Source organism: Protopterus annectens, chromosome 8.part0 (genome assembly GCF_019279795.1).
Source record: "Protopterus annectens isolate FY-2018-M chromosome 8.part0, PAN1.0, whole genome shotgun sequence".
Taxonomy (NCBI): Eukaryota; Metazoa; Chordata; order Ceratodontiformes; family Protopteridae; genus Protopterus; species Protopterus annectens.
This window is the reverse complement of record NC_056741.1, coordinates 1,991,318,438-1,991,333,527: the sequence shown is the minus strand read 5'-3', so window position 1 is coordinate 1,991,333,527 and position 15,090 is coordinate 1,991,318,438. Positions and strand designations below refer to the sequence as shown.

The 15,090-nt window shown below is 38.2% G+C and overlaps 1 protein-coding gene across 3 annotated transcripts in view; it reads right to left on the bottom strand.

The window, feature by feature from the left end:
* Nucleotides 1-15,090, bottom strand: part of LOC122809794 (BTG3 associated nuclear protein) — a 1,260,844-nt gene that overhangs the window by 1,109,740 nt on the left and 136,014 nt on the right. For all 3 annotated transcript variants that reach the window (XM_044081537.1, XM_044081535.1, XM_044081536.1), the window contains exon 3: nucleotides 7,596-7,681. In XM_044081537.1, the coding sequence (XP_043937472.1) occupies nucleotides 7,596-7,681 (86 nt within the window). The remainder of the gene's footprint in view (nucleotides 1-7,595; nucleotides 7,682-15,090) is intronic.

The following is a 15,090-nucleotide window of genomic DNA, read 5'->3' as shown; positions in this document are numbered from 1 at the left end:
TTGTACTGGGCTTGTGGTTGTCCTCTGCCTCTTGGGCGTCTGTATTTACCCCTCTGTGGTCTGTCAGTAGCTGGAAAGGACCAATTTTTTGTTGGCCAGTTTCTGCTGAAGCGAGGGGGCTGTACCTGTAGGAAATCTTTGACTGTTTGCATAGATTTTGCCTTATCCTCCATTTTCTTTAAGACTTCTTCTGCTTTAACTCCAAAAAGAACATCCTGCTGTAAGGGAGCATCTAGAAGCTTTGCTTTAACATGATCAGGCAGAGTTTTGTTCCTTTAACCAAGCATGCCTATGTATAACAGACCCAGTGACAGCTGCTCTGCAGGAGGCCTCCAGAGAATCAAACCCACATTGTAAGGTGTGTTTGCCCACCTGTTCAGTTGCATGCAACAGATCCTGCATTTCTTTCAATTCAGACTGTTGAGGGAGAGTGGTGATTCTTTGCTTTAACTGAGAGATTAGAAATTGCTGATACTTAAGCATGTGAAATTGGCAATTCAGTGCCCTCATAGCTAGAGTGGCTGAGGTGTAAACCTTTTTCCCCCCACCTGTCTAGCGCTCTGGAATCCCTTTCAGAGGGTACAGGATTTTTAGCCATAGAAGCCTTAGCCCCTTTGGGACCCTGGGAGATTGTCTCTGGGTCAACAACAGGACTTTTATATAGAAATTTGTGGGAATCAGGCACTCTATAGTATCTGTCAGGCTTGGCCGGAGCAGGAGGTAGAGAGTCTGGGTTCATACTGGATTCTAAGTAAACATCATCCACAATGTCTAACACGGGTAGGATGGCAAGTGGTCTGTGCTGGGGGAGTAAAAGAAACTCTCTGAGCCTTTTCTTCGAGTCAGAGTAGTCCTGACCTTCCCAGTGGAAATGTTCCCTCAGTGTGTAAAGTTTCCCCAAAGGAGTAGTCTTCAGGAGGAGAAGCTGAGGGAATGGAATCCTCAGCATCAGAATCTTCATAAGGGGGGAGAAGGAGTAATCTTGGTCTTCAGAGGAGGCTGAAGAAATGGACACTTGTTCAGAGGATGCATAATCTTCCTCTTGTCTAGGCCTTTTGTCAGGAGGAGGCTGGGAACCCCTGATTAAAGAGATCAAATCTTCAGCCATTTTGAGCATCTGTTTCTTAGGCATGGGGCCTTGAACAGGGGACTGAAGTGCAATCCTTTTAGATTTAATAGGAGTCTTCGTCTTAGAATACATTTTAATGGTGAGCATCGGTCTGAAAACGCCTTCAGAAACAGATGGCATTTCTGCAGCACCGACATCTTTATCAGCAATGTCGTCGGTAAGGCCTGAACAAAATGGTTGCGTCAGCCTGGTACATTCCGCCAAAAGTTCCGAAGCGGTCTCGGGTTCCAGATCTGCATTAGTCAGGGGTTGCGTCGGAGCCTCACTGAGGACCGGAGAACCGGAGACCAGACCAGCTGAGGCCTCGGAATCTGGCTTAGGCCTGGGCTGTCTGTCCTTATCCTTGCGTTTTTTGTGCACGCTGGTAGTCGGTTGCTCCGACGGCATACTGTAATTAAATTTTCTACCGAAGTAGTGTCGTGCGAAATCAAAGTGTCTTTTAATAGTACGTTTATTAAACCTAGCACAAAAACGACAACTAGTGAAGTCGTGGTCTGGGCCCAGGCAAGGTATGCAATAAGAATGAAAATCCTTATGAGGTATTTGCTTCCCACAAGAAATACAATTGCTAACTTTTTCTGACATCGGTCTGAGGCAAGAAAAGTTTCCCCAACGGGGTACTTAGCTTTATAGAAGACTTCGGTCTGAAATTCGAATTCGAAAATCTCAGGAGTCGGCTGACCGGCACTTGCGAACTGCTTCTGCTTCGGGCGCCGTGCGGCAAGAAAGACTGAAGAAAATGGCATCGGTTGCAATATATATACCCCTGGCACACTGACGTCAGGGAAGAAGTGACAGCAACCGACGCCGGACCAAGACTTTGGAATTCCGGCCGACTGCAGGACCACCTGATGACAGGATAACCCAAGTGTGATGACTGCAGCAGGGTAACACGATGAACATCTATTCTGATTATGTAAAAAAAATTCAACTTTTTATATGACAATACTTAAGAAGGCATTTCCATCAACATGGTTAATATTACCCATTATAAAATTGATCAAATGTTACTAAATATGTTTACCCAGGGGCAAACTGATTGTATGATATGCATGCATCTTTAGATATTAATTCATTAGTACAAATGTTATTTAAGGAAGTGATGTCAACGATTTCTTGTTCCAATGAAGTATTTGATTTGTGTAAAGAAAAAAGTAATTAACGGTTGTGGGCAGTGTGACATTGTGAGGTATTGCCAGCTGTACCAGGAAAGTGGGAGAGTGCATGTGTGGTGGCTTGCTGAAGTTTTGTAAATAATCTTCTGTCATTTGAATGTCACATTGATTTGTACAGATGCTTGTATTAAAAATGTGTTTGTAAAAGTTGTTTAAGTTAAACATGCTGCAACACAATCTTAGAGTTCTCAATGTGTATTGTGCCAAAGTCAGGTGACTAGATGGGATGTCATACAATAACCATCTGAAGGACGGAACTTGGATGTCATACAATAACCATCCGAAGGACGGAACTTGAGAAGCTGGAGTTTTTTTTTTTGGAATCTGATATAAAAGATCTGTTAGTTATCACAGTTCAGTAGTTAGTTGTTGAATCAGTTCAGTCACTGTGTAGTATCTCATCTTGCCTTGTGGAAGTAAGCATCTCAACAGTACATCTTGCCTTGCGATATTAAGTGAGTTAATCAAGGACAGTTTTGCTTTAGTTCAGTTAGGAAAAGTACAGTGAAATTAGTTTAGTATTTTTTTTCTGCATCTGTGAGATTCTATCCAACTGTGTTATTTTTATATTTCATTTGACTGAAAACTCTGATGTTTATTATAACTGAATATTAATTATTCTCCTTTTTTTAATTTTATTGCCCATTATTAAATATTTTTATACCTTTTCATTGTGGCTGGTCTTTTACTGTATACTTTTAACAACTTGAGAGTTATTTTACTGACACTGTGGTCACTCCAGAAAGTTTTACTGCTTCAGTCACATTCTAACAATTATATCAGTATTAATTTGACACAGTATAATTGGTTACCCTTTGTAACAGCCTTACAGTATTTTACTGGTGGCAGCAATCTACCTTAGTCTAAAGTGAAGGACACAGCTGGTGAATCTGTGCCAGCCTTTCCCAGATATATATATATATATGTGTGTGTGTGTGTGTGTGTGTGTGTGTGTGCATATGTGTGTGAAATCAAAAGTGTGTGTGTCATATACTTGGAACTGGGACATGCTGCTCTAAAGTGAGTCTTGTTTAGGATCTGGAGAAACAGAGTCCAGTTCCAGTAGACTGTGCTCCCCGTGTGCACTTGAGGGAAATTGTGCTTGATGTAGAGAGACGCATTTAAAATACTGTGTAAATCCATTCCTTTTTCTAGTGACTACCTATCACCGGTGTCGGTGGCAAGGATTGGGGCTCCTTGATAACTGGTACAGGGTAAAGAGGGCCTGTCACAAGCAGTTTTTATTAAATCTACCTCTGAGTTTATCTAGCTACATCTTTTTTGTAGACAATTACAACTGCTCTCACTGCAAGGTCTCCAAGAGAGCAAAAAGTACTCTTAGAACTGCCCAAATGATGGCCACCTCAGGACAGCCTTCACCCTGCTCCTGGTTAAAACTCCTCAGTAAGGGAAGAGAAGCCAATATCTAAATGGGGGAGGCTTAATGTTTATCAGACAAGAGGAAAAATTACATTGAAAAGAGAAGTAAAGCTTGTAATGCTAACCAAAACTGTGGAAGAAGGTTACACCCCAGTACTTCAGATGCCTTCCAAATTAGTTTCTAAAAAATGCAAAATAAGTCACAAACCTTGCAGACTGACTTTTCACCATCATTGACAAATGTTTAACATACTTATGACAAGCATATAAAAATGCATGCTTTGATAAGCTGGACCATCTTTTGCCTTTCTACACCCACTGTGAAGGGCACATCCAGCTACCTAGGTACCTTCAGGAACCTGGCCATTATGTTGGCAGAGTCCTAGGCAGACATTTTCACCAGCCCACTGCCCACAGCAGTACCCACAGTGTGAGGAGATGGTGATGCAGTAACAGTAATGCAGCAGTGATTTACAGAAATGTCTACTGCTAAGGTAAGTTCTTCAACAACTGTATTATAACCTTCATTTAGATCACTGGTCCAGTAATCCTGGCTACACAGATGATCCCCACAGATCTATAAAAAAAGGGAAGTATATGGAAAGGAGTCAAAGGATTGCAGCATATCCTCCAAGATGGCCTTAACAAACCAAAATCCAGCCTGTAATATATGGAAGAATTTGACACTGTACAATTATGGAAATCTATTTCATGACCCCTCAATTTGCCATTTATCATAAAACTTGTTTCCCAATTTAAAATGGACAGAGTCCATACAGAATTCACATGCCACATCCCACAGCAAAAACATTAAGCATTGAAAAAAAAAAATCAACAGCACAAAACCTACAATAATTTTTGAGCCCCGTACACTCCCCACCCACACACCTGCAACTTTCATACACACTAACTGGGATTACATAACAGTGACGGAAAAGGAAAAATTCCCCAAAATCCACTGCTCGGCGATAAGGCAGGAAAGGCAATACAATATTCAAAGAAATGGAAATGGAAATGAAACAAAATATGCCAGGATTCCCACTTCAACTAATAATGCAAGGCAACATGCACTCAGAACCGTGCTTACAATGATGTAGATATAAAACAAATGAAGTGTTTTCGTAATGAAAAATTAGAAAACAGATTCTAATAAGCTGCTGGCTATTTGCTTCATATACAACTTCTTTTTCTTTGCCTGTGGCACTATAAAATTTTCCTGGACACCACAGGTGAAAATACACAAGCACATCTTTATGCACAGTGCACACATACACACAAGTATGTGAAAGCACTTAAAGCAAACGTGCAAACAAACAGTGAAACACGTGCACACATACACCACCACTTGAATATACAAATCCATCAAAAGCAATAGTTAGGAACCTGCACAACAGTCCAGAAACTACCCATGCACAACAGATCAAACCGCATGTACACACACACACACACACACACACACACACACACACACACACACACACACACACTAAACACTTGACTGCAGTCACAGAAGGCGACCAAAACATACAAACGTGCACATTATTCAGTTTATACACACACAAAAATGCCTAATATGCACAACATGTGTATGAACTTTGTGGTGGCTTACAACACTAACTACATTCCAGCACTGAAATACTTGCACTACTGTGCTGGTGCACTGGAAGAAATGCTAACTCCATTACTGATGACACAGGGCTACTAACCAAGGAACTACAGAGCTGCTTGCAGGATATGCAGATTATGTCTGATGACCTGCTCCACAGTCTCCAGGGGTGGAATACTGCACCAAGCAAGCAGTAATGCCCCACAGGGTGTGTGTTATTGTGGAAATATGAACCAACAAACACTCCCAAAGTCCACTTAAAAGGAAGAAATAACCACACGGCTGGTCCAGAATTCAAAGCAAACACTTTTAATGTTAAACTAATAAAAGCACAGTGATAAACTGATAAAAGCACAGTGGCAATTTGCCACAAATTGCCACTGTGCTTTTATCAGTTTATCACTGCGCTTTTATTAGTTTAACATTGAAAGTGTTAGCTTTGAATTCTGGACCAGCCGTGTGGTTATTTCGTCCTTTTATTGTGGAAATAACTCACAGCCATTGGTGTTCTGAGGCGAGACGACATAGACAAAGAGCCTCTAGACCCCCAAAAGGGCATTATTTACACAATAACACACACCCTGGAGGGCATTATTGCACTTTGAGAATGGGCTATCTACAAAATCATTGTGTGTGTGTGTGTGTGTGTGTGTGTGTGTGTGTGTGTGTGTGTGTGTGTGTGTGTGTGTGTATATGTATGTATATATATATATATATATTTTTTTTTTTGACACACACAATCTCTCTCACTTACACAAAGCACAAACATACAGACACCCACACATTCAAGAGCACAAACATACATACACACTCACTGATATAAATACACACACAACTTAATAGCAACTTTGTTGTGTATGAACACAACTTGAAAAGTCTCATTTCAGAATTGAATGCTTAAATATATACATGTATGTTATACATGCCTCTATCCATTACCACTCTTCGCCACCCCTCTTAACTATCCATTTTTGCTACCCAATGAATTTTAAGGTAAGCACAAATCAGTAAATAATGCCATGAATAGTTATTTTAAATTAAATGTTTAAGCTGGTGTTAAAGTCTTAGCTACACAATTATAATACAGTTCTGTGCATTTTTTAAGCTACACAATTATAATACAGTTCTGTGCATTTTTTTAAGCTACACAATTATAATACAGTTCTGTGCATTTTTTAAGTAGTAAAATGATTGCTTTGGAAAACTTCAGAGACAATACTACCACTGTTTCGCTGTAGCTTTTTCCTGCTTCAGATTTAGATGTCCCGAATTAAACTCTACAGTCTTCAGTTACAGGATATTCTCAAACAGTTAATGCTGCACACTTGCACAGAAATAAAAAAAGAAATACATTTGGGATTCTAGGTGTTCAATTCTGATCAAGGAAGATTTAGGTTTGAATATTCATCTTCCAAAGAGTCCCCCAAGAAACTACTATAACATGTTCTTCACTGTACAGTATTGTATCACACTTAGAGTGGCACAACTGCACAGCATTACTTACAGACTTTTGAGGGAAACAATATTCTAACACATTTAAAGTTGGTCTAATCTGTCTCACTCACTCTTATGCTCTCCCTCATGTACACACACACACACACACACACACACACACACACACACACACACACACACACACACACACACACTCCAAAACAAATCCACACACATACACGGGCTTTTTCCTTTTTTTTCCCCTTTTATTTTAGTTGTACACTTGCTAAACAGCAAAGTGGCTGCTTAGCACGCATAAAAAAATGACAGGCGTTTTCTTTTCAAATGCCCAAGCTTTATATGCTGCTGTAAAGCAGCAGACTAGTTTTTCTGAGGGCAATTACCTTTACACTGGTACCCTGATAGAGAACATTCGTTCTCCAATCAGGGTTTAAAGTACAGTTTGCCCATTCTCTAATGTAATGACACCAACCAATGGCTTTGTGGAAACAGATTCAGCAGTGCATGCCTGCAGGTATCAGTCTGCCACAAGAAAGATACCTAAGAAGCACAACTGTGGAAGTTCATGTACAGCCTTTGCTTGATGCCAGTGTATATCTTGCATCTTTGAGTCACCAACAGAATAACAAAAAAAAAAAACAAGTATCCATAGCACCTTCCTAGGGCAATATCCCAATCAAACTGTCTAGAAATCAATAACACCATTTGGGGGTAAGTAGAAGGGTGAAGAATTGACTGAAACCTGACAAACTCTCAAGGTGGGCATAAAAATTTACCCCATGTGATATGTGCAAAAACACCACTTTTAACTACTTAAAAAGTCTTGGGGGAAGAAGCTCATCACAATTACCTTAATGGAAGGGTCCTGGCAGTTTATCTCAATTCGTTGTCGTTTCAGGTCAGGTTCCACATCATCAGTTTCGTGATTCTCTAGCACTGCAACACAGATACAACAAAAGCAAGAAAAGATAATGTGGCAGAAAACAAAATCTATGTGCAGCAGACAGAAATGAAAGCAGACAGGATGGGAAAACATGAATGGTGAGGATTATCAGTCAAGAGTGGGAATTCTAGGGAACATGACTTTCAGATAAAAAGGTGAAGGGGCCACTGGATCAAAGCATTCTATGATGCTTAAAGCAACAATGAACCGCATGTATGTTCTTTTGCAATTATTTATACTCGTTCAAATTCTCTTACAGGAAATACATACCTTTAACATTTACAATCTTTGCTGGATATTGCAATGTCATAGCATACCCAAACTCAAGCTCAGAGAGTTAAAATTCAATATACCTAGATACAAATCAACTTTAAATCATCATTCCTGTCTATTAAAGCTGCTGCTTTATGGAACAAACTTCCAATTTTTAATCATGCAATATAAATAAATTAAGGCTAATTTAGAAAAATGTATAGATGGACTTGGTATTTCACTCTGGTATATCTGAATCAGTGATCCGCGATGGTCTTAGGACCAGATAAATTAACTTGTGAACACCCTCCTAATGACACCTCAGAACAAACCATTCTCTATTCCCTCTGACATATTTATTTACATTCAAACCATGTCACTTCCATTTTTTCTAGGGTTAGCATAACTCACAACCTGCCTAGCTTGTTTCGAAGGACTGCCCTTAGCTCTCAACCTTCCATCTACAAAAAGTGGAACACTACCTCGCATTATATGGAACAAATGGACAAAATGTGAAACACCAAAAAGCAGCTTACTAAACTTTAACTAGGAAGCTCACAAGATGGTTAAAATGTGTTACTTTACACTTACAAAATTTATACTAATGAATTAATATGAATCATTATTATTATATAATGGGTATTAGTTAAAAAAAATTCTTAGCATTGACTGTACACTAGACCCTGTTAATGTGGAAGAGTGATAAACACTGACTTTAAGACTCAAAATGAGGAATGCATAATGTATTACACGAGAGATATGAGAACCTTCCAGTTCCATAATTTCTAATTTATCCACACTAGTCTCCTAATTTGATAATTTGGTAAATACATACAAATATTTCAAGCACAGGCATTAATGCCCTTCTAGCTTCCCAATATACCAAAACATTTGTTCCCATAATAAGTATCCAGGCCGTTCTTAAAAATATCTAAACTAGTACTTGCTTTAATATAATTTGGTAGTCTGTTCCATGCATCAGCTACTCTGTCAGAGAACCAATTGGTACACTTCTCATTTCTATAGAATCTTCTACACAGGTTATCTGATTATTCTCTAGTACTTTTTGTTAACCCCAAACATTCCCAGAGGTAGTTGTCACTAAACACCCTATAAACCTGAATAAGATTTCCTCTTAGATATCTGTAAGAGACACTGTACAAATTCAGATATTTTAGTCTTTCATAATAACTTAAATTTTCACATACATGGACACCCTTGGTATATTTCCATTGTACTCTTTGCAGTTTATTCATGCTTGCTTTCTTACAGGGTTTCCATATTGTTATTCCATACTCACGTTTGGGTCTAACGTAACTAACAAACAATTACTTCATCATTTTTGATTTCCTAGACTTTATAAATCTTTTTATACAACCTATAATTCTATAATTATCATTAACCAATTGGTTGATATGATTAGAAAAACTCATAGCTGAATCTACCCATATACCCAGGTCCTTAAATGAGTCTACAGTTTCAATCACTGTGTGCTATATTAAATATTCACTTTTCAATTTATACCTACAAAATCTCATATGCTTAGTACTGTATGGATGTATTTATCAGCATGTTATTCTCCTGTTCCCAAATGGTCAATTTAGTCAAGTTATTTTGCAGACATGCCTTATCTGTAACAGATGTAATCAGTTTACCCAATTTCTGGTCATCTGCATATAAACTGCAGAACACCTCAGATGAAAATATTAGGCCTGAAAGATGCAATCTAAACAAGTAAGGGCCTAGGACAGAGCCTTGTGGGACTCCCTGACTGTAACCAAGGATTTTGCCTGTCCAGTTGCTGTATGATACTTGCCATGTCATATCTGTAAGCCATGCAGCTACCATCTTATCAAGAGTACATCAATACCTAGTTGTACTAATTTATTGATCAGTGTTATGTGTATGACCCTGTCAAATGCTGAAGTTAAATCTATATAAATTACATCACAGCACAATTTTTCATTCATAGCTGCTATTATATTGTTATAGATCATGTTACAGGTGTTAATAGATCTGTTTCAACATATGCATGCTGATATATGGTTTCAAGTCCCAACCTATCCAGTTCTAACAATAGCTTATCAAATATTACCGTCTCCATTATTTTTCCACAACATGAAAGTAGACTGTCAGTATGACTGAGTTTGTCCTACTCCCCTTTACCTTAAAACAGGTTTAATAAGTGCATGCCTCCAATCTTGAGGAATCTCCCCATATTTATATGACCTAGTGAATAATTGATATAATGATACTGTAAAAGTTCTTGCTGAAGTGTTCTCAGGGCATTGTTACCAATTCCATATCCTCCCTGTGCTTTCTTTGGATCCAGTTTGTGCAGTTCTTTTTCAATATAATCTAATTTGATTCCAGTATCTGGAGTTACCTGGATGTCACTAGGACAACTTACCACCCCTTTTGTGGATCCAAACTGTTCTGCATAATATTTTGTAAATACATCTATAATCTGTTGCGTCTGAGAATACATTTTACAATCTGCATACAGTTTTATCAATGTGTGTGTCTTTACTCGTTCCACATCTTATGTATCTATAAAAAAGTTTTCTATTATGCTTACTATCTTTATATAAAACTTTCCCAACCAAGCAACTGGAAAAAAAACGTGCCTCAAACGAAAACTATTTGACCACAGCAAAAATAAGAAGCACTGGGAGCCACGAGCCACAGAAATAGACTTTATTGAATCCAAAAGCACTAAAATACACCAACATTGTATCTATTCCTGTGGCTCGTGGCACTCAGTGCTTCTTTATATAAAACTTTCTTGATCTTGTCTCACAGTATGCTTTATCTGTTTGTTCACCTTGTTTATTTCAGTTTTCAAAGTTGTAGTTCGATCTCTCTTCCATTTCTTATATTTTTTTTGTCTCTCACCTTAATCAGATATCTTGTTCTTATGGAGGTATATCCTCCTGATGTTGTATGCCTAGATCCTGATGTTAAACATGTTTTTTATTTTTTTGCACTCAAACCATTTATCTTTCAAAACTTTCCACATTCCATCTGCAGTTTTTCCACTGAACACCTAACTCCAGTTAGTTTTACTTCCATATAATCTATAATTAACCCTCTGTGCAGTGGCTTAGATTTCTGTTTGGCAGAATTATCTGGCAACAAATTAACCTTTATAACCACATGATCACCACACGTCAATGATGGTAAAACTTGACTTGAAGTTACAGTAACTTCCTTGGGAACACAAACAATGTTCTAGTATGTTCTATCCCCTGGTAGTTTTTTTTTTTTTTTTTTTTACAATCTGAAGCAATTGTTGTTCCTGAATATATGCTGGGAATAATTTCCTTAGTAACGTAGAATCAATATTATTCCAGTCTGTTTCTGGTAAATTTAAGTCCCCAGCTATTATTATTCTTCCCTCCTGTGTTTCATGCAAGAAATGTATGAATTCCTCTAGGTCCTGCACTTGACTTTGGTGGTCTATACACTCCAACACCTGTTATATGTTCTAGGGTTGTCTTTATTGTCACAGTTACACAGTCTATAGTGTTGGTGTTATCATTGAACATGTAATAATCACAGGTCTCATAGCTATCTTTAATCCCTATCATAACACCTCCACCTGATTTTTTTATTAGAATGTCTGTTACAGTAAAAACATTTATACCCTGACAGAACTGGTTTCCAGTCATTGTTCTTTAACTATGTTTCACAAACAATTTGATGCGAATGTAAGTAGTGGATTCTCCTTGACATCTAAAATACCAGAAAAAGTCTTTTCTGTAACTGATGTCCTCCATTGACTCTTTGTGTGAACAGTGAAGGTGAATGGACATTTTCAGAGTTATTCTCCATATCCTGCGAGCACTTCTACAATGAAGCAAAAAAAAAAAAACACAAAAGGAGAGCTCTAGCAGGTAAACCCGATCCAAGTATAAACATAAAGCAAATTCCAATGCAATCTGGCTGAAGGAACAACATATTATATTATAAATCAACAAGCACACAGGCATTCTCAAAACACTTTCTCAAGCTGTAGAACATTGAATAAGCAGCTCTCATCTTAAATACTCTGCAACAATAATCATATAATTATTCAATAAAAACATTCAATTAAAACTTAAAAATAATGAGTTAATTACCTATGTCTGCAAGATGAACAGGAAGTTAAAAGAAAGAATTTATGACCACCTATCTGAAATACAGAGGAAGGTGGACAGTAATGCTCTTTATAAACTAAGTGAAAAGATGCTACCCACGATTTTAAATTTATGGTGCTCAATATATACCTTGTAATTGCAGGGGAGTTGATATGATATTAAAAACAAAGTGTGGGGAATAATGCTGGATAAATTAATTAATGGCAGATAAAATCCCTGGATTGAATGTTGTAAATAACATAAAACCTATATTGAAAAATTAAACATTTTAGGTAATTAACCCATGACTTAAGTTTTAATTGAATGTTTTACCTGCTAGACCTCTCCTTTTGTGGTTTGTTTCTCCACATCCTCTTTTTTTTCAATCAGGGATGACCACTATGTAATGAAGACACTAATGGGTAAAAACTGGCCAACCCTACGGTGTTACAGGGGTGAATCCCTAACTATCCTAAATTTGAGTAGGTGGTACAGGTGCTGAAGAGTCACAGGGGTGGGATGCGAGTGAGCAACAGGATCAGCGTGCCCATTTTTGGGGGGGGGTTAGAAGGAGGTAGTTCCTGGTATGGCAGTGTTCCAGCACAACTGGTGGCTTGCATGAAAGCTGCTGACTGAGGAGACGCAGCCCTGAATTTGCAAGTCAGTGCTAGTGGCCTTCCGGAGGTGTTAACGTGGAACCCAAGCAGATGTCTGTGGGGGAAGGACAAATGGATTCCTTGACGTGATGCAGTACCTACATTACCAGTAGGTGATGAGGTTGGAGTATGAAAGGCCCTCCACAGCATATGTCCAGAATGATGAGGAGACACTAACTGGACAGAGTGTTTGCCACCTGGGGCTTGACAGGTAAGAAAACCTTTTTTGGAATCCTCAAGAAAACCTTTAGGCCCTCGACTAGGAAAATAAGCCAGATTCACAAAGCTCATGGGATAAGATCCCTTGGTAACTACCAGGTCAAAAGGATAAGGTCACATATGAATTCTGGTACACTGTATAAGCCAGATGTGTCAGGTCACAGTGAGGAGTGCTCGCCTCTGAGACACTGTTAGCAGATGTGGGGGTGCAGGTGAAGGCAGAGTGTACTCGAATGGCTGCCTCAATGATAGTCCTATCTAGATAGCGCTCATCCTGATCAAAGATGAAATTCCTGTGTAGGTGAACAAATGTGCATGTCTGATAGAGGATAGAATTAATGGTCAACAGCCATTGATCAATAAAAAATTAACAAGGTATGATATACTTCAAATTCAATTTAACAAGTTGCACTGGATCCAACACATCATCACAAAATGTTTAAAAAGATGTAAGCTGAACATGCTTACCATTGCAACATTCTTACATGTTAACTACATGTTTTAAAGCAAAAAACTAATTTTGTCATCAGTTTGCTTACACTTCTCAAAGTCTGCTATGCTGTATTACAGTGGGAAGTAACTGCCAAGTTAAGTTGAAGTCTTTGCCAGACTAAATGCATTTTATGTGGTATGCTAATCAAATGTCTAGTTTATTTCTGGATGTGGTCGGGTGTTTTTGATTTTAGTAATAGCTATTTCTATATGTGTTTTTAATGAAAGATTTAACTGCGTGTTTGTATTTTTGGTTGTTGAGATTTCCTTTTGACTGTATTTGTAGGGTTAACAGTTGGTGGGCGTGTTTTAATAATTTTTTTTTCTTTTCAAAGTTTAGTTTACTGGGTTTGGCAGATTCTCTACATGTGCAAGATTGCTGTAAAAAGGGGGTTTTCCCATATCCTTCCTAGGAAGAAGAAAAAAAAAAACACGCTATAACCTCCTGTCTATTAAACAGAGCGTCTGGTCAGATTGCATCATTGTGGCAGCACTCTGGACCCTAATAAATAAGATACTTCTAAGCATGCAAAAGTTAAGCTTACTCAAGTTCTCTCTGTTAACCTAACAAAGGGGCTTTCAGCCTGGTGGTCCACTTCATCCTTATAAACTACATGCTTCATAATTGTACCAGTTCTGATGTAGCCACCCTCCTAGTTCCAAAACTATGCAACAAATTGGCTCCTCTACATCTTCCGAAGCCCCATTTCTCAGGTATTCCTCCACAGTCCAGAGGCCTCGCTTGTTAATTAGTCTTTTCCTTTAACAGATTCACGTCTGACTTACACATCTTCCTTCTTTTTAACTCTATGCTGAAGACATGGTAGTATTACATACTAGTCCATCTCTTCAATCACTGCATCAAGAATTACAGTCTGATTTTCTCTCACTCAAAGAGGATTTACAGCAGCAGGTGCCACCTAGCTCTTAAGCTCTACAAAAACAAAATGTACTCCCTTTAGAAAACAAGTTTTAATGATCTCACTAATAACTATAGATCTTAATTTGTCCATCGAAGATAAACCCCTCAATTAAAAATAATGAGGTATAAGTCTCATCACGTCACTTAGTTTTCAACTCATTCTGATAAAGAAAAGACACAAAACACAGCTTGTTATTTTGGGCCAGGAAAATCAACCCCACCATAAGCAAGAGAATCCTACTCTTGATGGAATGTGGCTTTCCCTTAATTGCAGCTAACTCCATAAATAACATCAACACTAGTCAATCCTTTGCCAACAAATTATGCAGATTTATTACACTCTATGCGAAGTTTGATCATCACTGTAAACCTACTGAAACAGCAATGTGGCTATCCATTAAAGAACTAACCTCCCACTTGGTTCTCAATTATTTAAGCCTCTTTATTGCAAATTCCTTTTTCCTTAGCCTCAAACTCACTTTCAGAGTATTCTCCTACAGTCTTAGAGAGCAAGCCCACAGTGGTCTGCTAATACAAACCCCCAAATTCAAACTGTATTGTACCAGCCACTACTTCTTTATTCTAGGTCCCAAACATTGGGAATTATTTCTCAGTCAACACAAGGTCATTATCTTGCAAACCATGTAACAACCTACATTTAAGACACGTAAAACTCCAACTATACCCCCTTTTTTTATATCTTTCTATATCTTACTTTATCTTATCTGTATTATAAATGTGAT